Below are 24622 nucleotides of genomic sequence, written 5' to 3'. Positions count from 1 at the left end.
ACTATTGCCAAGGGACATGCAGAAAGCTTGTAATTTTCTCTCTGATCCTTAAGATTTAGCGAGAGCAACTGCGCTTGTAGGCAGTCAGTTTAGAGTTTTAAATAAACATCCTGTAAACTGTAAAAGAATGACACGTTCAATAATTCATGGCGACTCTTTAACTCATCAAAATAATTTAAGCAAATTCATATTATTTCAATTATAGGAGAATCAACTCAATTTATATTATTGAGCAATTGTCACAATTTCAGTTCGTCTGTCTAATTCCTGCTACTGACTGCACGATTTCAGTATCATTACTTATAAAATCATTACAGATCTGTTCTACATGGATCTAATACACTTGAGTACATGCATGTAGACTGTATGATTATGACAACTATCGAATCGTAGGCTACGACACAAGTTAGCATAGAAGAATAAAACGTCATTAGCGTGCGCTAGTAAACTCAAAGAGCAAAATGAATCGCACGTCGGCAACTGTGGTTCTTATGTGCGCTGAAAAAAAGAGGAGAATATGGAAGCGGTCGTGAGACCAACTTGGCGTGACAATTCTGCAAGTGGAGCTTGAGGTTAGAAGTTTTAAGTGAACCCCAAAAGCCAGTGAAACCAGTGGTGATTTTGTGGCAGTTGCACAACCCTCTACTGTATTAATATTAACTCTATTAGACATAATGATCCTCTGTGCGACCCTCAAATCACCGGTGTCGAATCCACATACTTCAACTCTGAGTTCTGGTTCCTACGGAAATTGGATTGCATTACCAACACACACGCTGAGGACTGACGTGACAGAAACTGAGCTGTGATAATGGGCAAGAGTGCAGACCACAGCAAAACTGATCATGAAAGAGGAACAACATGATCAACCACAAGATGTACATCAGAACACGGCTGACTAAAAACTTATATTTTTATAATATTAGTTCCTATATATTTTCATTATTTTAAAGGGTAACTCTCGCCAAAATGCAACCTAGGGTCTTTTTGTTAATCTTAAAGTTGAAATACTTAAGTAAGCCACTTTTAAGTTTGACCGTATTTTCGTTTACACAGTTTACTAAAAAGAAAGATTTTGAACAGCTCACTGTAGCTGTGTCCGCCCATAGATATACATAATAAAGGCTAGATGTCTTACAGCGGAGTCTCTAACGTCATCCCCCGGCGGCCATCTTGTCACAGGCAAGCTTTCTGGCGGGCTCTGTGGTTCCTGATGTAAGGCGAGCGATCTGCACGAACACAAATCCTCTTATCTCGCTGAAATCTTGACGGATTTACAAACGGTTTGGTTTCCTACAAACGTTATTAACGCATCCTTTTTCAAATACAAGCTCAATATTGATTTTCACAAACGACAAAACAACAAATTATCCGTTAATTTATGTAGAACTAAGCTTTAGGAGCTTTCCATCTTTACTCTCCTCCCTGTTAAGTTGCATTCGGAGATCGACTATTTTTGACTGACAAAATACCGGCTGACACAGCTACAGTGAGTTATTCAAAATCTTTCTTTTTAGTAAACTCTGTGTACACAAACAATGTTGTCAATGCTGGAGTTCATGTGTAGAGCCCCTGGTGACACTTCAAGCACAGTTTTATGTGTGTCGAGCCTCCTTAGCGTTTTAAAAATAGTGATTTTTGATGCTATCATATACGTGCCCATAGCTCTCCCATTCAAAAGACAATGTGACCGTAAACGAAAATACGGTCAAACTTAAAAGTGGCGTTTCAATTCGCCTTTGGCTAAGCCACGCCCTAGAATGTAGATTGACCAATCACAGCGCAGCCGAGAACGAGCTCCACAGCGGTCCGACACTTTTTCACAGCGCTCCATTGACTTTAACACGGGCGTCTCATATTTTTGGTCTCGGCAGGCTATTACCGTCGTAGTTTTATCACAAATATGGTTAAATGTGTTGCCTGGGGCATTTGTAACACAGATACGCGTTGCCCAGAGAGGTTGGAGGTTTTTTTTTTCCCTTCCCAAAACCGAAGTAAAATCCTGACAAGTGTCGTTTTGGGATTAAACTGTGTGGACGTCCTCACAGTCAGCGAAACCCCTCAAGATCAACAACACACTTTTGCTCTAAGATACACTTTGCTTTTAACCTTACTGTGAAGTTATAGTTAGACAGTTTTATGCTGGTTTAGGTTATGATTTCGGTTCTCTGCCCTAATTGTTGATACGCTAGCACACGCTGCTAATAAATACAACTTTATACTCGCGTAGTCCGTTTGCTTTGTAATAGCGTTTATAGAAGTGAATAGAGACCAACCCAGCTTTGCATGAACATGTTGCTCTTGGTATTGTTAGTCCCAGCCTCCGTCTCGATTAGGATATGCGGTGGGTCATTTTTTGACTGTGACCGTTATGCTTTTGCCTCTATTTGGATGCCTTGTTGTTGTTGCGTTTCACCGGTATGTCTTGAATATAGCCTTCGAACGCACACTGCAGCCCCTTTTGCCTACTTCTATCCGACACTTTATTTGCTGCTTTATAAAAGTTTGATCAAATTTCAGCAGGAAGAGCCGTCACAGCATAAGCCATGTTGATACCAAACCACAGCCCAGATGAAGTTGTCGGAGGTAGCAACAGTAACTAAGGGGGGCGGGGCTTAGCCAAAGGTGAATTCTAATTATGTTTTTAAATGAAAGTTTGCCTCAGGTAGATTAACAAAAAGATCCTAGGCTGCATTTTTGCGACTGTTAACATTTAAAACCAAGGTTTGGATGGCAGCGTTCACACTTATTCAAATGATCCGCACTTATAGAAACGCACCAAAGTTCATTTTAATCAAAGCAAACCTGCAGTGTGAACACCCCCGTAAAGGCCTTTAACTTCCTAAAAAAAACTTGAAACTATCAATCAACAAAAGGCATGCTGTGTACAACAGGTTTTTCAGCAAAGTTTTGACAATGTTGATGATTTAAAGGCCTTATGAATTCATGCATCATATATTATATACTGTAGTAGGCTTTATAGGGTTAAAAGTGGTAGAGGATGAGGATCATAAATCTCCCACAGTCCTCAGCTCTGAGCTACTGAAGGACATCACAGGGGCTGTGAGTAATAGGCAGGGGCGAGCAACCTTCACCAGAGAGAGCGAGACCGACTTCAGCTCAACACGTAACACAACTGAAAAACACAACGTCTTGGAAATCACTCAACGACAGCAAACATAAATCTACCCAGAGAGAAGCACAGAACACACACATACACATGCATACGCACGTTGGGTTTTAACATTTTATGGGGACATTCCATAGATTTTATGGTTTTAATACTGAACAAAACTGTATATTCTCTCCCCTTAGACTAACCCTACCCCTAAACTTACTATACCAGATGATTTATAAGCTGTTTACCTCAAATAATGTCCCCACAAGGACAAGGATGTTGGACACACACGCACACACACACGTCTGTTAGATTCAGGTAATTTATGTGCAAGTGTAAACCTAAGTCATGACTACATAAAGTGTAGATGCATTTACTGTAACATGTACAGTCCTTCTGATCTGGAAAAACAGACACTTTTTTTGGTCCAATAAAATGTCCTTCAGAGTGAGAGTTATACAGCTACTTACACTACAACCTGCTACCAACTAGTAGGCCTGCAATTAAATCCATGGTTCGGTGCCATTTCAATACACCAGGGAGAGCAAATAATATAATAAATTTTTAAAAAGTAACAATACAAAACTAGAGAAAACTGTATTTGTACATTGTATAATGGGTACATCATTTAAAATAAGGCAGTATCCTAATAGTTAACAGAGAGACATTAGCAGTACAATTTCTGTTTAATCTAGATTGCATACTGTATCTAGATTGAACAATTTTACTTTAAAAAGGAAACAAACTGCTGCTTCAAAGAGGTCACACTTGTAGTTCGGTTTTCTTGGTTGTTTTGGTCCAAAAAAGAAAATTATACATTTAGTCTTGGTTGGCTTCGTGTTCACACTGTCATTTTTAATATCAAACCTAAAGAACTCACAACTTAATGTGTAAAGGAGTGAAAACAGTACTAGGCTTTCGTCCTCTGCACACAGAAGAAGATTGTATACGGCGTTCCCGGCGCCTGTACTGGACTGTGATGGCCAACATCGCTCTGACGACGACAGGAACCAAGTATTAGGGTCCTAACATCCTTATTAGGGTCACATCTTGTGACATCACGTCCTGTTTTTGGTTCGTTTAGATGTCTTTGGTCTGTGTCACGTTCATATTTCAGTCAAAGCCACCAGAGCTCACCTGGAAGCGGACTGACACCAGGGTTCAGATTGCAGTGTTCACTGACAGAGCAATCACACCAGAGGCCGTTTTAATCCAAACAAACCTGCCCAGTGTGAACACACTAGTTTTCCTGTGTTTTCGGATGATTAATACGCTGATCTGAAGAACCTACAATCCATCCGAGTTCTTTGAGGTCGCTCTCCTCACATGTAGGAGGTTTACCATCATATATAGATACATTTCGTTTCAAATGTATGCTCCCATAAAGAGAGGATCTCTCTGATATCTTAAAATAGTCTTGATAATTATATAATCTTTCCAAACACCAACCCAACACTTGTCAGCATGCAATCGAATCTACAGTACAGACCAAATTCAATGCAAACATTTACAAATGAAAGAAGAGCCTGATTCTACCAACTATTTACTCACCTACTTGCAAAGTAAAGCATTCAAATAAAACAACAGGACATTTTAACACAGAACCTTCAAGTTTCTAGATAAGAATACTTTTTACTAAACCTGCAAAGAACCATTGAAGAACAGAATAGTATCTCTCTCACCTTATCTCTCTCTCAGGATAGGATTCCTGTTCTTGTTATGAGGAAACTGAGTTTCTCTAGATCAACGGCCACGCTGTAGTTGAGAGGAGGAGGCATGGAGAGAGAGTGAGGGGACAGAGTTATGTAAATGGCAGAACCGCTGTGGCTGTGAGTAATCTGAGGCTAATTCTGGACACGGCTGGGAGACACCATGATGGAGGGATCTGCACTCCTCCCTCCAGCTACAGAGGGAATGAGAGAGCCCGTGGCTGATGTCCTCATCCGGAGTCACACACTTCACCTGGACTGACCCTCCTCAGCTCACAACACACACATCCCTTCATACGCCGATCACTGGACGCATTCAATATTCCTGTATCTTCAAGAGACGGCGCAGTGCTGCATTCTGCCCTGTATGCGAGTGAACTCATGAAAGCATTCAAGAAATCTAATGTATATCAACACAAATTTGAAGGAAATTAGATTTGGAGATATTTATATACGCCCCTGTGTTTTCTCTGAAATGTCCTGTAACTTATATTCCAAAGCGAATTACATAATGCAATGAAGTGCATACACACGTTTATTTCTATAGTGCATTTTTGTAAATGTTGTTTTATTTTACGGTATTTTTAAACGTGACTTACGCGAGACTGTCCAACTTATCTGTGTTTTGTTTATCTGAAAAATGCAGTTCTTCTTTCTCCGTGCGATTATGCGCTTGATGATATTTGTGTCTCACGAAGAGAATAAATATACGTGAATATATTACCAACCAAACAAAAATACATGAGTGTTTTTGCGAGTCGCTCTCTTGCTGATATACGTGATAATTGTGTAGTTAATTACTTAAAATGCAATTTATCATCATGCAAAAAAAAAAAAAAAAAAAATGTAATATCAGGTGTGCTTTACGACCCGCCAGGATACGGTGTGATTGATTGGTTACAATGAACATGTCTTATTTTTCTGTGGGTGCTCGGTTCAGATATAAACACCTGTGCCTATGGTAGTGAACGAGTAAATCACCTTTTTAAAGTAACTTGACGCTTTAAAGATCGTATCAATTACATCGTAACACCAGTAGGTGGCGACAAGTGACTTTTTATTTGTCAGAAAAATGTATTTGTCATTGAATCATTCATTCAAGCGAGGAATTCAAAAACACGGATTCATCCAGTAATGAAACAAGTGACGTCTTTATGAGTGAGTCTGTGAATGAGCGATACTCATTGGTGCCTTCAATATCTGCAAACTTGGTCAGTACCTCTGCGCCGCCATTACACGCACTTCTACACACGCACGCACGCACCCACTCGCATAGATTTCATATTCGCACATTCTGTGTGCTTATTTAAAATTAGTGTTGCTGTTGATTTAAGGTTGTTGATTTACCACGAACTTAATGAGATGTTTATCCAATGTTTTCTTTTTTTCTCTTTTTTCTTTATGGACATTTTTTTGGAATGAATGTGGACACGAATCTGCAAACGTGGATAGCGTGACGCGGTCGGTTCCCGGCACGGATCTCGACGACCAGAGACCGCTTGTGTGAACTTCACTTCTTATTGTGTTTTTCTTTTTTTTGGGTCCATTTCGTTTTTTTTTTATTTATGAGTTTGAACATGTGTGGAAAAATAAATATCCCTTGTGAACTGACCTTTTTTCTGGGATTATTATTATAATTTGTTGTGTAACAGGTGGTTACCTTTTCTGCTATCCTGGGTTAAGTTAAATTTTTTTGACAGGTTTAATCCTGTCAGGCGCCCGAAGGGTTTTCTTTAAAATAATTTATTTACGAGCGGGCCACCACCGTTACAAGTCATTGAATCATTTGTTCTAGCCGAAAATATAAAATTATTTAAAAATTTTATTTGTGTAAAATATAATATCTCTTCTTTCTTTTTTCGTTTTAATTTTGGATTCTACATTAAGAAAATAGCAATGCGAACTGGAGTGAAACTAAAATTACAAACTCTTGATGAATTTCCAAGCTCTCTGAACGCTCAGCTCTCACAAGTCTTATGAGAGTGAGATGAGGCCACGGTGATGGAAAACAGATATGTCTTTATTCATTCAAATCAGCACTTTATCAGGCTGCAAAAATAAAAGAAACAGAACCGAGTCTGCTCTTTTAAAGCGATAGTTCTGTCATCTTTAACTCGCCCTCCTGCTATTCTGTCTCTTCAGAAGACTTGGATCAAACGGCTAGATTCATATGGATCACTTTTACTGTGCATTTTTGTACATTTTGAAGCATGAAACTTTTGGTTGTATGCACTTATTTTGTGTTTGATGTCTTATGGGTTTGGGTAAAAAATCTGTGCATTCAAAAGGTTAAGAATAACATCACATGGCTGTGACGCAATCCATTCTCGGAGCTTGCAGAGGTCATGCAGACAATTTCAACAATTCATTTCCACACAAACACAATCAAGTTATTTTTTCTTCACAGTCTGAGTCGGAGTTATCCACAGTCTCAAGTATACTTCTTTAAGTGCCATCAACCTCAGATGTTTCTCCTAAAAGTCCTTAGAAGATAAAAACAGGCACACCGCCAAATGGTTACAGGCTTCCGTACTTCATCCGCTGTATAAACCAGCGGGTCGATTCTCTCAAGTCTGTATTCCATTCATCCTAGATATCGAGAACACATCCGGGAACTTTCATGCGTCCTCTGTACTTGCGTTCTTGAGTATTGGAATTGAACTTCGATGGTTGATAACGTAATACGAGAACACAAGATCGCTTAAGAACACATATTGAGAAAACACATTATTTCAACCACATTTCAATGTTACAGTCACCATGAAATCAAAATGGACTGTTATTTTTTTATGAAATATTGCAGTATTATAAATTATTTATCCATGCACATCGTTATTTTTTATTTTATTTTAATTAATGTGCCTCGTAATTTTTAATCAAAGCAAACCACAACCATCCAATCAATTCCCCATGGACAAAATCAAGTCCCACCCAAAAAAAGTTTGGTTCCAGAAGCGGTTTCACTCGAATGTACGCCACTATACGGAAGAAAAGGCTAATGAATTTCATTATGGTCTAGGTAAAACAATCGTGATATTAAAGAGACATGCTCTCTAATGTCTCTACACTACAGTATATGTACAAACAGAAGGCAAAAATGAGGAGGTCAGCACTATTTAAAAAACAATGCGAGACACAAGAGAGCCGTCCTTTGCAGAGAGCCAAACGCTCAGTTAAATCTTGCATTGACATGAGACAATGCGTTAAAGCCACACTTTTACACAGCTCCCATTGTGGTAGGTTGTATAGGCTTTTCTAAATCCACGGGCGTCGAATGACATGAAACAAAAGAGATGGGCTGTGCCTCTTGTCACTGGTTAAACTGGCATGTGGTGGTGGTCAGACAACAGTCTTGACCACTCAGAACACAGCAACACATCAGGACAGAAGATTTGACCTCCAAGTACAGATGGGTCACAGCAATAACCCAACACTGCGTCGTATCTCATGCTGTTGTTTTAAGTGCCCGTCACGAGTGCTGTCTTTTCAAGAGCGCGTCAATCAAACATAAAACTACAAACAGCATCTAATGTATATACCATAACGGTTACTTCTTGATGGATTTGACTTGATGCATCACTAACTTGATGTCTTCCCAAATATAAAAATATAAATTCTAAGAACATTTTGCTAACTTTCACATTAGGTTATGAAAATGTTATTTCTGAACGTTCAAAAAGTCCAGTGTTTTACATGTTTATTGGTTATGCAAACGTTAAAGGAACAATCCATTTTAGAATTTTGCAAACATTATGGGAATGTTCTTTGAACATTCTGAAACATTCCAAATAAACTTTTTCAGAAAAACAAAACAAAACAAAAAACACTTCATGAACAATGACTAAATAACGTTTTAGTGCTAACGCTTTGAGAACATTTTTAAAGACCTGATCACTCTGACCGCATATTACTGGAAGAACGTTTGTTCACAACTTTGAGCAAACCTTTTCAAAACATTCTGTTAGCTGGGTTATCACTGTGAAAGTGCTAGCATAAGTTTCAAAGACTTCAGTTTAAGTCCAACTTTATGCCTTATTAAAAAAAATAACTAAAGTTTTTGAAGTACTTCTTAATGCATCTTTATATTCAGCCGCAGAGAGATACATGAAAGCATACAGTGTCACGCAGCAGGAGTTCATGTCAAACACTTCAGTAAGAAACTATTTTAGAAGAGATTCACAGAGAGGATTTGAACTTTTTAAGCACAGATGCACAAAACACACCATCAGCGCAACAGATGCAACTGTACGGATTAAAAACATCTCCGCTGACAGACTCATCACAAGACCTAACCTGTGTTTGGCCTTCACTTACCTTCAGTTCCTGGACAGTTATGGATTGTGATCTCTTATCCCACAACTACAGGTCAGGTGTCTGGCCAGCGATATATATTTCTTATTCGCAGGTCAAATACTGAAATCAAGAGACAGCGAAACGGCTGAAGCCCCAGACAGCCCGGTTTGAGCACGGCGGTCTGTTTGTTCCCTGGCATTGTGATCGGAGCTGTTTGTCCAATAAAAAAGGCAAACAATGACATTCCGCAGCTTGCAACTGTATTCAGGGCTCAACTTCACAAAAGTACAGCGGGGCTCTGAGATATCTCACCTCAAACTAAACAGCTGTCGCACTGACGTTTGCAGAGATATGTGGATCAAGATTACTATATCTACCACACACACACACACACACACGTTCGAGAACAGAAGGATGTCTGTACTAATGTGGTCTTGATTCTTACCTACACTTGTCTGCTCCACCGTCGGCCCTGTGAGAGAATCAACAGTGTTAGTCAGTTTAAGATGCTTGTAAACGCTGGAATACACAACACAACATTTGAACAAATTGCAGTCCAGTAGTCGCTGAAAGTCAGAGTCAGTCTCAGTCTGCACACTTCGGGCAGTCGGAGTTGACAGATTTCCCAGAAAATATTGCATGGTGTTCAAGACTCACAGACCCGCAGATAGATTGCAGATAGATCAAGTATGTTTGATATATTTTGAGCTGATATTAGAAAACGTTTTTTTTTTTTTGTCATAAAATTCCTAGCAATGAGGCACGTTTATGTGCGAGTTTGTTGTGTTCGGGAACTTCTTGAAAGTCTGTTAGTGTGTGATCATTCAGCGCAGGGCCTTTGAGGTCCCTGTACCCATCATTTTTTTGAGTGTATATAATGAAAGTTGTGAAATAATTGCCTAATATTAACTCTAATTTGGTGACCTAATTAACTGACCTTCTCATCTGAGCTCAAACACCCGCTCGTCAATGTCAAAATGTTTGAGATTTATGTTCACAGAAGTGCGAGCCGAGCGCAAATCCCAACGCGATGCTTCAGTTTACGGTCATACAGTGCGAGATGAGAAGCAGTAGCTAAACTAAAGCGCTGTTTTCAATAGAAGTTTTAAATGACCGACAGAAATAATCAGTTTGATCAAAGACAGTGGAAACTAGAAGCTCAATTTAACAACACAAGCACCCTATTAAATATATTGCCATTATTATTGTATACATATTTGTATAACGTTACCTCGAATGGGTTGTAATATTTCCCCAGTATCAGCACTGGGACTTTTCCCGGTTTGTATCACTCCGCTTGTCTGTGTTTGGCAACTTGCATCATTAAACCAGAAGGTGGCGACGACAACTGACTGTCTTTATGAGTGAGCAACTGAACCATTGATTAAATGAACAGATTAGTCTAAAAACATTGATTCATTTAGGAAATAAAAAGTATCTGAAACTGATCTTCGATGCTCATAATGTCTCATATGCCTCTGGACACAGAAGGATTGCTTTGGCATTTGTTTGAAATGTAACATCTATGCAAAATAATAATCCTTGAATCATTTCTTATTTAAGGCCATTCCCGTTTCCAATATGTGATTGTGTATTGTCAACAATAAGCAAAAACATTTTATAGTGTGGATCATTCGTTGTGACATTTAGACTGATTCTCATGTTTAATAATCTGTTATCTGATCAAATACTTCATGCTACTGCCCACCGACATGCTTTTAAAGCTACTGTTGTCCATTTTTTTTAGCCTTCAAAACACCTTAAAATGCACATCGAAATTTTTTGGGACCTCTGTATTTATAAAACCCAGCGTGCGGCCCTGATTCAGTGTATGATGTCCAGTTTTTCTCTGTGACATTTACATAGTTGTCAAGTGTACAATGACTGTTCAGGTTTTAAAAGTGTCCCCCCAAAAAAGTCAGTTTTATTTTTAAGGAAAATGTTATTATTTCGATTTTTTGAAGGTTTGATTTGTTACCATTAGATAATGCATTAGGAATCATGAACTAAAAATGAATGAAAACTATGCTTTTATTATCACCAGATCAAGCCTGGCTGTTAAATCCATTTTTAAGGCTTTCATGCTGGTTAAAGCCGCTGAGTTGAGCATCAGTGGAAAGCATTATGTAACGACTCCTGTTTGTCCCTGAGCTCTCGGGAGTTCTGATTGGCTGAGTACCTCTGCACAAATCAATTCATTTATTAAAACTGACCTTAATTATTGATGTTTCTGACATGCAGACACACAGGACACGCAGCGCACGTACCTGTCCTCGCGGATGGAGGGAGTCAGGAACCGGCTGGAGTCGTCGTCATGGCTGCTCTGCTGGCTGCTCTGCTGGCTACTCTGCTGACTGCTGGGAGAGAGTCGTATTGATAAGTGTCAATCAACCTGCCGTGACAACATGAAACGTGTAACTAGACCGTTCTAAAGAAGTCTCTAATGTACCAAGGCTAGATTTACTTTGTTTTTTTAGAAATATTTTTACAATTTAAAATTCCTGTTGATAAAGCTGAATTTTCAGCATCATTACTCCAGTCTTCAGTGTCACATGATACTTCAGTAAAAAAAAATTACTAATATGCTGATTTGCTGCTGAAGAAACATTTCTTATTATCAGTGTTGCTGCTTAAAGGAACACTCCACTTTTTTTTGGAAATAGGCTCATTTTCCAACTCCCCTAGAGTTAAACACACTCGTTTTTACCATTTTTGAATCCATTCAGCCGATCTCCGGTTCTGGCAGTCGAACTTTTAGCATAGATTATTGAATCTGATTAGACCATTAGCATTTTTCACAAAATGTGTTGATATTTTTCCTATTTAAATCTTCATACCTTTAAACTCTTCTGTAGTTACATCGTGTTCTAAGACCGACGGAAAATGAAAAGTTGTGATTTTCTAGGCCAATATGACTAGGAACTATACTCTCATTCCTGCGTAATAATCAAGGAACTTGATTAATAAATCTCAATTAATAAATTAATAATGATTATTGATTGAACTCAATAATCTATGCTAAAAGTTCGACTGCCAGAACCGGAGATCGGCTGAATGGATTCAAAAATGGTAAAAACTAGTAATGTGTTTAACTCTAGGGGAGTTGAAAAATGAGTCTATTTCCAAAAAAAAGTGGATTGTTCCTTTAATATTTTTGTGGAAACCATGATAAAAAAAATTGTTTAGGATTCTTTGATGAATAGAAAGTTTAAAAGAACAGCATTTAGCATATACAGTAACAATAGAAATGTCTTTACTGCCACTTTTGATCAAGTCAAAGTGTCCTTGCTGAATAATAATACAAAATCTTACTGACACCAAACTTTAAATACTTTACAACAGCAAAAAACAACAACTTTCAAATAAACTTTCAAAAAAAATTAACAATATTTGGCCATATGTGCTATGAAATGTCTTTAAAATGTAAGTTGACTGTAGTTGTTTTTTGAGTAATGGTCAGTTGCTTCATGCATGTGGCATTTTCTCTATGAATAATGTATCCGTATGATTTGACCACAAGAGGGTGCAGTACGCCACACTCAGACTATTTACAGCACAACATCTCAGAAATAAATGAACAGTTTCATGTGGAGATGAACAAGAGCTGACTCATGAAAAACACTCGCAGTGCTTGAGCCTTTATTATGCTTGGTTAAGGCTTCTGAAACTACTTAAACACAAGAGTAAGAGGCATTTCATTTCAATTTCAAGCTATTTAGATGAAATATTTCCAGCCAATATTTTTTATAAATATACTGTGCGTTACACATTCGCTAGAAAACACATCAGCTCACCTGTTCTTCAGTCATAATTTGCCAATACATATTGTTCCCTCTCCTTTGATTTGAATTACAACAGACCGCTTTACATTACCCATTTGCATTAAATGTAATTAAACCAGTATCATTTCACATGGTTTTTCCACATCATTTCCAGCACGAGTCCTTTGGAAGTGCATGCAAAGTGGATTTGCAAATCAGCGTCCTCTTAATATGTCGACAACACACAACTGCAGTGTTTGAGGGTCAAAATAGACATTGTTCACAGACAGCCAATGAAGACCATAGACCGGTTCAGACTCGGTCTTTCCTTTAGGAGACACTAACCCCATTTATCTGCACTTTCATTTTCACTTTGCAGACCTTTTACATTCACAAACATATTACTCACTAAATTAAAGGTAATAGCTGGGGAAAAAAAATCTAAAGCTGGTAGATAAATTTACTACTAAAGAAAAACTTGCATGTATAATATGTGACCCTGGACCACAAAAGCAGTCACGAGTCGCACGGGTATATTGGTGGCAATAGCCAACAAAACACTGTATGGGTCAAAATTATAGATTTTTTAAATGGAAAAAATCATTAGGATATTAAGTAAAGATCATGTTCCATGAAGATATTTTGTCAATTTCCTACTGTAAATATATAAAACATGTATTTTTGTGAGTGAATGCAGCACAATCGTGAACATAAATGAACAACTTTAAAGGAGATTTTCTCAATATTTAGATTTTTTTGCTCCCTCAGATTCCAGATTTCCAAATAGTTGTATCTCGACCAAATATTGTCCTATCCTAACAAACCATACATCAATGGAAAGCTTATTTATTTCATAAAATTGACGCATAAGACTGGTTTTGTGGTCCAGGGTCACATAGGTGGATATTGTGATGGAATTTGCTCCAGTATGAAGCACACACACACACAAAATCCCATTCGGCATGCTGGATCTCCTCATTCCATCAGCTCAGGGATTTATAGTTGTGCGATACGCTCAGGTGCGTGCAGGTATTTGCCTGTGGTGACTACGGGCTACGCACACCGACAGGAAAGCTCATATCTGCAATTCAAACTATGCAGGCAAATCTCTCATTTATGGTCAGTTGTTCCGACAGCATTTGACCCGTGTCAGCTCCTCTAGTTTGCTTAACACACTGCAGGTTTAGCCGGAGTGTGAGTTTATGCACACATGCCTGAGGGTCCAGACTCTCCTCAGAATGGGCCTTACGTATAACTTCCCTGCTAACTAGAGTGGATTGAAGCTCGACATGGCCTAGAACACTCCTGAATCATTCATGACCGTTTCCCGTCTGACTCTTTGTGTGTGTTTTAACTGCTGCGGAAACAAAACCCCAGTGCTTTCAGCCAGACTGACGTCAGACTAGGATCAACTCGTTCAACTGCCGGCCCAAGAGCCAAATTCAGCCCGTTTGAAATCTCAAGTAGTCTGATGATGAATATGTCATTTTTATACATATAAACTTGTAAAAACATTATAAATCCTGCACACTACTTGAAGAGAAACTATGTCAATGAAAGTGGTCAGCGCTAAAAATCCAGGTGTAAAAATCCAGGGTCCAAAATGTTTGCGATTGGATTTTCCAGTCAGAAACACACACATATAGTGAACACACTATATCTGGCATTCGTAGTGTAAACAACACCAATCGGTCCATTTGTGTCCTGGGAAAGATCATAGCATCGCCTACTCGCCTCTCAATCATCCACAGTTCAAAAACAAGAGTATTAAAGGATTTAACCTAAAACTTTTGCTGATAATTTACTCCATGTCTCCATTACAAAATATGTCCATGTCTTTCTTTCTTCAGTCGAAAAGAAATTAAGGTTTTTGAGGAAATCATTCCAGGATTTTTCTACACAGAATGGACTTCAATGGCAACCATCTATCCCAATGTTCAAAAGAAGGTTCAGATGTACGTCTCAATGCAGCTTCAAAGTCTCGACACGATCCGAGTTGAGAAATAAGGGTCTTGTTTAGCGAAACGATTGGTTATTTTCTAAAAAATAAAATAAAAATGTATATACTTTTTAACCACAATTGTTCATCTTGTGCTGGTCTGCGATGCGCCACGCATTACTGTACGTCATCATGTTGGAAAGGTCACGAAAAATAAAGACAAATTTAAATAAATTAAAACAAAGATGTCGGACGATTTTGAAGTTGGAGGAGAAAATCAGATGGAGTTTTTCGCCCTTACCTAACTTTTTTGAACCGGAGTACACAGACAAATAACTTTTTGAAAGTGAACTAATCCTTTAAGCTTTGTAAGAGTTTTAATAGAAAATATATACATTTATACAAGCATATAAGAAAGCACATAACCCACACTCACTGACCCTTACCCAGTAATGATGATGAATGCATGTTACTGCAACTGAAAGTGCCAAGACAGTGACTTTTTCTGTGATAATAGAACAATGCGATTTCCTGTTAAATGTAAGCCATCTCTCCATCTCAGCTTCCTGCCAGCGCTGCTGACTCAGTTATACAGCAAACACAGATGAAGCTTTTCTTTATCACAAACCCCTCGTTCAGACACTTGCCAAAGTGAGTCTGCAATCACCTAAACATGAACAAACACACTCGCCCGATCACATGACCAACCGTAAGCTTTTAGCTTCACCAAACTAATGTTTAATTCATTTATAGATAATAAGGAGTTATATAAATACGTATAATTACTAAATATTATGAAGTCAATAATGCTTTTGTTCAGCAAGGATGCATTACATTGATAAAAAGTTACAGTAAAGATATTTATAATGTTATAGAAGATTTCTATGTAAAATTATTCTTAAATTATTTTTAACTAATTGGTTTAATTCAAATCAATTCTTTTTAACTTTCTATTCATCAAAGAATCCTGACAGAACCACAATTGTTTTCAAAATTGATAAGAAATATTTATTGAGCAGCAAGTCATCATATTAGAATGATTTCTGAAGGATCATGTGACACAGAATACTTTTTTTTACTATATTTTGAACAAATAGCCTAAATGCAGTCATGGCGAGCCCATGTTCTTTAAAAAAATATTAAAAAATCATATAGATCCCAAACTTTCAAAATAAATAAGTTCAAACTCCATCATCCAGATCATCCAATCAAATGACCGTTAAACAAGTAGACCAATCAGTTTAGGGCTTTTCCCGTAGACTTTAAACTTGCATTATGAGAACAATTGTACACCTACTGTGCTCCTCTAGCTGAGAAAAATAACTCTTAAATCTGAAATATTAACAACATGGACAGAGTCTCTCAGCTGGAAGGTGCACTTACAAGTTCCCCATGTCTTAAAATAGCACCAGAAGCTCTTATCAGAGCAAGGCAGACTGGGAACGGTCTGGATACAAACCCAACGAGACGAGACCGCATACACAAGCCCAGATAAGAGACCTTCCAGAACCCGGACTCTCAGATCGAATATCTACACTGAATGAGGAAAGCGAGTGAGATACGAGAAGGAATACCTTTACTACTGCACCGATATTGGACTAAACTGAGCATGGGTTCTCTCTATCAGAGACCGCAAAAAATAAATGTATTGCACAATCTCAATTTAAAAGGCTAAATTTAGCAAAAATGGATCTAAAAACTACCAAATACTAAACATCAAGCCTCAGTCACTAACAAACACAATCTCATGACACTTTAAAACCCCAGAATGCAGCTTTGGTTCCCACCTTTCTGCTGGATGGATTGGATAATTGCGGTCTTGTTTGGGATCAGGGCAGCTTCTGAGTTTCTTTACTGCTGACACACACTTCACAGAGGAAAGTGTCAGAATACACGGCAAACTGTTTAACTATTAATCTGCCTTCTGTGTTCAACATTAAGCTACATAACAAATTCACCACATTCTGTTTTGAAAAGCGACATGAGACTTCTGAATTAGATATTTTGGGACTGTTTGGGAATTGCTTTATTCTGCTGCCGCTGCTTTATTCTCTAGAAGTAAGCACTGGAGTTGTCAAAAATATAGATTTTTCAATATGTATTGATAATGAAATATGTGACCCTGGACCACAAATCCAGTCACATATGTCACAATTCTGAAATTGAGATGTATAAATCATATGAAAGCTGAATAAATAAGCTTTCCACTGATGTATGGTATAGGATAGGACAATATTTGGCTGAGATACGACTATTTGAAAATCTGGAATCTGAGTGTGCAAAAAAATCTAAACATTGAGAAAATGGCTTTTAAAGTTATGCATTTATGTTCGTGAATGTGCTGCATTCACTCACAAAAAATATTTTTTGATATATTCATGGTAGGACATTTACAAAATATCTTCATGGATCATGATCTTTACTTAATATCCTAATGATTTTTGGCATAAAAGAAAAATCTATAATTTTGACCCATACTGTACAATGTATTGTTGGCTATTGCCACAAATATACCCGTGCGACTTATGACTGCATTTGTGATCCAGGGTCACGTACAGTTGTATATAAAACAGTTCCAAACTTCTAATACTCATTTCCCGCAGTATATAGACCGATTCCTGCTGCAGTCGAATAGTGTTGGTGTTACAGGGCCTGAATTTCAGCATAATTTGACCCATTCCCGCAGGTTTAGCGCTAACACCCAAAGTGAGCACAAATAAAGCCACCTCTCAAACACCCTGTGAGTCGGGATTTGCATGAGAGCAGATAAACAGATGACATAATTAAATAAACACATGAAAATTAAACACTAATGCTGATCAAAATAATGATGAATAATACCATATTTGCTAAAAACAACAGCAGCCCACCATACGGACAGAGCAACAACTGACATGAACAAAACAGACCTGTTATTGAACTGTTATTTATATAACTCTTTGTTGGAAGAGTGTGATTTTCTCAGATCATGTGATCAATGATGACGTGTGATTCTGTGCATTTTCATTACCTTTGTGCATTTGACACTTTTCAGGCACTTTTATCTGAAGAGGCCAGCACAATATCTCAACAAATATACTCAACCCATCAAATCAGTCTTAAAACCTCATATATTATTAATATCTTTCATTTTGCTTGACTAATAATTGAGAGAAGATATTCAAAATGAGCATGTATTATATAACTGTACAGCTCTGCATCTGCCATTCAGTCCCTTTCAAATCAAAACTGTCTGTACAATCTCTTAAAATGGAATAAAACATGATTCTGTTAAATAACTACTTCAAAACTAAAGACTGAATCGTCAAATCCTCTAAACTAAGGATGTATTAACAATGTGTGCTGAAAAGTGCTGAATATTTCAGTATATATATATATATATATATATATATATATATATATATATATATATATAATTTTTCTGTTTAGGTCTGTTTCACAAGAAATAAGACCATTAATTGCCTTTTAATTTAAATTTAAATAAAAAAGTTTTACTGACCAAAAAGCATTAAATTGGTATAAGATTAATGGTTTTATAGATGTAGTTTGCTTCGGGCTTTACGGTCTAAAGGTCAGTAGGCACAATGCTGAGGCTTGTGTTTCCAGTTTGTTTCCACAATATTAACATGATCTGATCTTACATCATCAGGTTAATGTGAAACCATGAGGGTTTGTCTAGAGGTCTTGACTTGAACTTTGTACAAATCTGCTATAATGAACAAAGACAACACAACAAATGTACACAACCTGAACCAATAAACTAAATAAAAAACAAATCATTATTGGCTGCCGAGTGGCTGACACTAAAGTATACTAAATGAATATAGTCTATATATATATGGGGTGCACAGTACTGGTAACGATGCACACCAGGAAAAGTTGAGGAAAGAAGTTGAGGAAACTTTTGAGTACCAACATTTTTGGGGACAGGGACACGTTTACTTACTGGAGTAGGACTTTTCTCCATCTCTGGTAAGACAGCATTCATGATGATAAGTGTGTTCATTAACTATAAGGAGTGCAACGGATCACAGATGATCCGTACGGACCAGGCCCCATGGTTTGTCACGCATGTGATTCACGGATCAACTGCTAAGTTTAACCATCATCGAGTGAATGTTTATCATTTGAACGAGAGAGAGAGAGAGAGAGAGAGAGAGAGAGAGAGAGAGAGAGAGAGAGAGAGACGTTTCAGGCAGCGCTCAAACACTGAATTGTTTCTGCTTTCGTGTTCACTTGCGCTTGAACGGACGCATACGCATAAAATTAAGTGTCAAAATACTCAAAAGTATCGACAAGTATTCCCTCGGTTATGTCATAAGTGACCAGTTGAGAAAGAAACCGGATGTGTCAGTATATTCAGTCCGTGCATTCAGTCTTAAAGTGACAGCAGCCTAATATTCCTGCTGTTGTCTGTGTCATTAATGTTAATAAAATAAAAACATCCTTATCATCATCTACCATGTTGGAGAGGAAAGAAGAGCATGAGGTGAGCAGTCAGGAGGAGAGTGATGACGACTGCTTGTAGGACAAGTGTGTCGTGTAAAGTGTGAGTATCAAGCAGCATCTCCAGGTCCTCCCTTGAAAATCAGCTGCCCTTTTAACTGCCCGACACAGTTAAACTCAAATTCTCATACTACTGACACATGTACGTTTGTTTGTGCGGAAAGCCTGCCTTTATTAAGCAACTGTAGGAAGACATTCGGAAATGTCAACAGATGTGTGCATCAGCACACACGCGGCAACAAGCGCAGGCGCGCACATTATGCACGTGTTTCATTGTCACGGCTAGATAAACAAATTTCCGCACACAGGAAGATGGATGTAAGGGTAATATTTTAAATGTATTTTAATCACAAAAACGAAACTACAAAAAAAAATTTGTAAACACCTCGCGCTGGTGACGCCTGCTGGTCAAACGATATAAAATTACTTGTCAAATAAATTAAACATAATGAAACATTAATTTGAGTTGAAATTGTTTTATTAGCATCTAAAGAATGCCTGCGCATTCACTGTCCTCGCGGCTGCTGCAACTTGCGCTCTCTTCATTATCTATAAAACAAAAAGGTGACAAAACGGTCAAAAAAATTTGAATATCGTGCAATTGGGCAAAAGTGAATTTATTTCAGTATTCACCTTAAAAGGTGAAACTTATATATTGTATAGACTCATGCAAAGTGAGATATTGCCTTTATTTGTTATAATTCGGATGATTATGAAAGCTTATTTTTAGTTTCACATGTAGATTAATGTGCGTCAGATTGATTTCACACCCACTCCTCCCGGTACCTGCAGTGGCGTTTTTTTCTTTTTAGCGATGTGTTCCAGTTCAGCCATGTCCACAAAACGAATGAATGAAAATTAGCTTACAAATGCATATCTAAGTTCGCGCCTTCGGTATCTTAGAAATAAAAGATAACAAAAAAAGATGCCGCAGCCGCAGCCCGCAGCCAATGAGCCGCCGGCCCGCGGGGGCTGGCTCATATATCATAATACACTGGCTGCTTTTGGCTGCGGCATCTGTTTTTGTTTCTTTTTTTTCTAAGATAAAAAGAAACTCAACCTCCACGGACAGTTTTTAATGTTTTATCATACAAGTTCTATTCAAGATTTTGTATAAGTATAATTTTCGGGACAATTAGGTCCGGATTCGGGATTCGGGACAACAGCTCAGATTTCGGGACTGTCCCGAATTTTTCGGGACATCTGGTCACCCTATGTGGCGCTGATGTGACCGAGCCTGATTTCAAGAACATCATTTCTAAATATCTGTCCGAACCCGGCCGGGCCCGTCGGGTGTCCATCCTCTACAGTGTAACATTGCTGAGACTGATACTGATTCAAAACAATAAAGACTAACAGAAATATTGCATAATAACTAAAGGCATTGTAAATTAATCAATAGAGTTGCACATCTGTGACTTAAGTTGAATTCTATATTAAATGTGCCAAGTTACACCGTACCTGCACTGTACGCATGACACACCAAAACTAAATTGCTCCTATTAAACTCACCGAAGCAGTCTTCCCTGAAATCAGCCGTCTGCAACCTCTCTACACCACACTCTCTCTGGCGCTCTTCTGTCACACTTTCTCCTACACTCGAGAAAACCTGGTTTGAAATCGTATTAGCTTTAAAGGGACATCTTCTTCACACAGGCAACACAGACTTAGTAATCCAATATATTTTCCTCTCAATGTTTTAAATGAGCCACAAAATTAAATTTAAACCACTAAATGACATTATGGGCTCTTCTCTAAAGAAACATTTATTAGTTTCCTTTTAACAGCCCTATTCTGTTCAAAGAAACCAGTACTGAGTGCCGGAGATCCCGGGATAGATGTGCATCGCTTGTAGGCTGAACCTACAATATTTAGCTCTGGCTGGAACCTGATGCAAATCAAATGTGGCAAACAAAAATGGTTTTTAATATCAGCCGAATGAGTTTTTGTGGCTTTTCAACCTCCTACTGCAAATGACTGTGAAAGCAGCGAGTGATGCAGTGACTCTGCCAAGTCCTCAGTGTCTCTTCCCCAGCTGATGCTATTCGAGTTACATATCTCTGTCAGTGAACCCTATCCAAGACCGTTAAAGATTGCTTCCCTGTACCTCAATACTGCATCCTCCTCCATAGACTTTCTCATTTGGGAAGGTATCATGTTTTATTAACTCATTTTTTTTTAGTCAGCAGCCATCTACTGTGAGTTGGTCATTATTATTAATAAACCACAATAAGGTGATCTAGAACCGCCACTGGCCAAAACTTTATTGCATTCAGCAAGTTAAACTTTCAATTCTCTCTGCAGCAACTTAACAAGATTCAAGCCTAAACCATAAAACCACAAAGCTGCATGCCACAAACAGATGATTTATAATAAACACTTAAAGAAGAATGTAAACAAAATCTGAAATAAAATCACTTGTATAGAATTGTTTTAATCCAGTCATAATTACTACTGCATGTCAATTCATATCCACAATAGAGCTAAGCTAACTCCTACAGAATAAATGAAACATGATCATGGTTTCTGGTTTTGTTCAGTTTGTTATACAGTAAATAATACCAAAGTGTATTAATTAAATAATAATATAATTTTGTATTAATAGTATACAAATAAATAGTATTTTCGCTTGATACCAGATGCTGATGTGCAAAAAACAAACTGGCTAGGTTTACTGACTCTATACTATTGTGGGTTTATTTATTTATTTTAGTTCATAACAAAAAAGATGATGCATATTTTAATGAGACATCACAATAAACACAAAGTTCTTTTGAAGAGAATATTAATCAAAATGTTTTTTGTTTTATCACAAGTGAAAATTTAAACAAAATTTGCTTTTGTTTATGGTGACATTAAGTTAAAAAATATTACATTGATCTACAGTAAGTAGATCAATACAGTATGTTCCCTGTGTTTAAATATATATATATATATATATATATATATATATATATATATATATATATATATATATATATATATATATATATATATATATATATATATTATTTATTAAATATGGTGGTATTTATTTATAATAAATCATCGTTTTACTTTGTATGAATGTTTTTGTCTTTGCAAAAAAAAATACAATTTGAGAAAAACGAATAGTATCTGGGCGTACAATCCCAAAATAAGAGTGACTGCTGCTATAAATCACCAATCGAGAGGTGTATGTTTATATCTCCAGAACCGCATGTCTGAAACACCAACCTGCTCTCACTGCCTTGCTCCTTCTTCTCTCGCACCTTGAGCCACTTGCGGAGCAGGAAGCGTTTGCGCCGGGGCGAGGCGCTCGGGGTGGAGCTGTTGGACCAGGCCGCGTCCTCGTCGCTGGACGGCGTGATTTCGATGGAGGGCAGCTGAAGATACTCTTTGGAAGCCGAGCGTGATCCTGGCTGCCACACTAGCCCGTTCTCAAGCCGTTCCCGCTCGCTGGGCAGCTTTTTCATCCGTCTCATCTTAAACCGTCGGCGCCGCAGGGTGGGGGTGGACGAGCTGGACCAGACGAGGCTGTCATGACCTCCTCCGCCTCCGCCCTCCTCCTCTCCATGGCCGGGGTCGTCCCGGGGGACGTGCACCTGGAGGGATGGCGGTCGAAGGGTGTCCGTCATGCTCCAAACTCACCACCCCTGCCGCTGTGATCACCGTAAAGATGCTCAATTGAGACGTAGCCCGGTCCCAGGGAAGGTGAGAGGCTATCTGGCAAACCGACTGAGTTAAATATTCAAGAGGAAGCCGAGGTGTTAAGTTGATCCTGAGCGTCTGTAAAGAGCCGGAGCACAAAATGTACTTAGGTCAAAAGTCGAACATCCAGTCCTGTGCTGAATTTCCTTACAGAATAGTTTCTTGATGATTGCTTGAGAACCTGGGGCTCTTTCCTTCTTGTTTTAGCAACACTTTGAACTGACGAAGGGCACCTGGTGGTGTTTGGGTGGACGAACTGGTGGAGGTGGGTAAAGCTGCTGGGAGTGTTTGAGGCCTACAGCTGGTGGATTGGACGTATTAGATGACAAAGGAAGGCTCTGTTCTCCTCCCAGCAGATGAAACATGCATAAGGGGTGGCTATCGGTGTAACAGTACACCAGGACTCCCCGCAGGTCCGAGACGGTCTCACACACACACACAAGCATAAAAACTCAGACTATTGAAATTGCCTTTAACAGTTGTGTAAAAAGACTCTCTCCTGAGTTGTACACGCCGGTCGTCCAACAACAAGCCTGAAGACGGTTGGGAATGTCTGGGTTGGTCACGTTCCTGAGGTTGCTGTTGTTCCCACAATGCCCTGCATCTCAATCTTCCGACACATACAGCGGCCACAGCCTAAAGGTTAGAGTAAGGTGATAGGATGCCAGGTAACTAGGACACCGGTGACTAAGTGTTTAACACAAAGATATTGTTACAAATACATACAAAGCCACAAACAGTCACATGGACAAGATGCATCACCAAACACAGGGATAAATCAGCAAATCAAAAATCAAGCACAATAATTGTGAGTGCGCACATGCATACATACTCTGACAGCAATACAGTTTGAACTTATTCGGTCTACTAGTTTCAATATTGTCTTGCAAAGCATGCTAGGTTGGTTGAAAGAACTGTTCATTCAGGTTTGGAATGACTTGAGGGTGAGGAAATTATGACATAATCTTCATTGTGCTTTGAAAAAGTACTTTTGGGAATAACCTCAAACTAAAAAATAAAGTTCAAGTAACCAGATTTAATGCATGACACTGTGGTTTTTTAACTACTATAGTACTGGAGGGGGGGGGGGGGGGGGGTGGTTGTGTGGTGGTGGTGGTGGTGGTGTAGTGTTCAGTTGAACGAGAATAGAGACGAAAGTGATAAAGGACCAGATAGTGCAAACAAAAGCGTGACTAGAGTAAACAGCCCAATGAGAGACGTTTAAAGAGCGCGCAGGCCAAACACCCTGACCGCTGACCCAGTACTGAGAAACACAAATACAATCCAGTTGACATCCAATATTTACACAATCACTTCCACTGAGTTGCTCAGGCCTACGGCACACAAATCACAACCAACATCAGCATCTGATTATTTTCAAATGAAGCAACTAGACCAATATGCAAATTGCAAATCAGAGGAGAAAATGTATAATGTTTAGCAATCCCGGTCTACATTTCTCTGCGGGACGCCGCTGTCAGGTCGCGAGCGAACTGTTGACAGATCGTGACAGGATCGGGTTTCTTTGAGATGAGAGGCTGTGTCATTGTGTCAAGACAGACACTGTCATAACCTTGCTTCTCTTCCTCTCTCTCATTAACAGAAT

The 24622-nt window shown here is 38.5% G+C and overlaps 1 protein-coding gene across 5 annotated transcripts in view; it reads right to left on the bottom strand.

The window, feature by feature from the left end:
- Positions 1-24622, bottom strand: part of gramd1bb (GRAM domain containing 1Bb) — a 105053-nt gene that overhangs the window by 73435 nt on the left and 6996 nt on the right. For 2 of the 5 annotated variants that reach the window (XM_079620551.1, XM_079620552.1), the window contains exons 1-3: positions 22543-23419; positions 11388-11477; positions 9566-9592 (exon numbers count right to left, since the gene is read on the bottom strand). In XM_079620551.1, coding sequence (XP_079476677.1) covers positions 9566-9592; positions 11388-11477; positions 22543-22943 — 518 coding nt within the window. In that variant the 5' untranslated portion in view covers positions 22944-23419. Of the gene's footprint in view, positions 1-9141; positions 9272-9565; positions 9593-11387; positions 11478-22542; positions 23421-24622 lie in introns of those variants that run through there. The other 3 variants (XM_079620557.1, XM_079620556.1, XM_079620554.1) reach the window with 3 other exon arrangements.

Source organism: Phoxinus phoxinus (assembly GCF_949152265.1).
Source record: "Phoxinus phoxinus genome assembly, chromosome: 8".
NCBI classification, from domain to species: domain Eukaryota; kingdom Metazoa; phylum Chordata; class Actinopteri; order Cypriniformes; family Leuciscidae; genus Phoxinus; species Phoxinus phoxinus.
The sequence above is the reverse complement of the archived record's forward strand: the minus strand, read 5'-3'. Positions and strand labels throughout refer to the sequence as shown.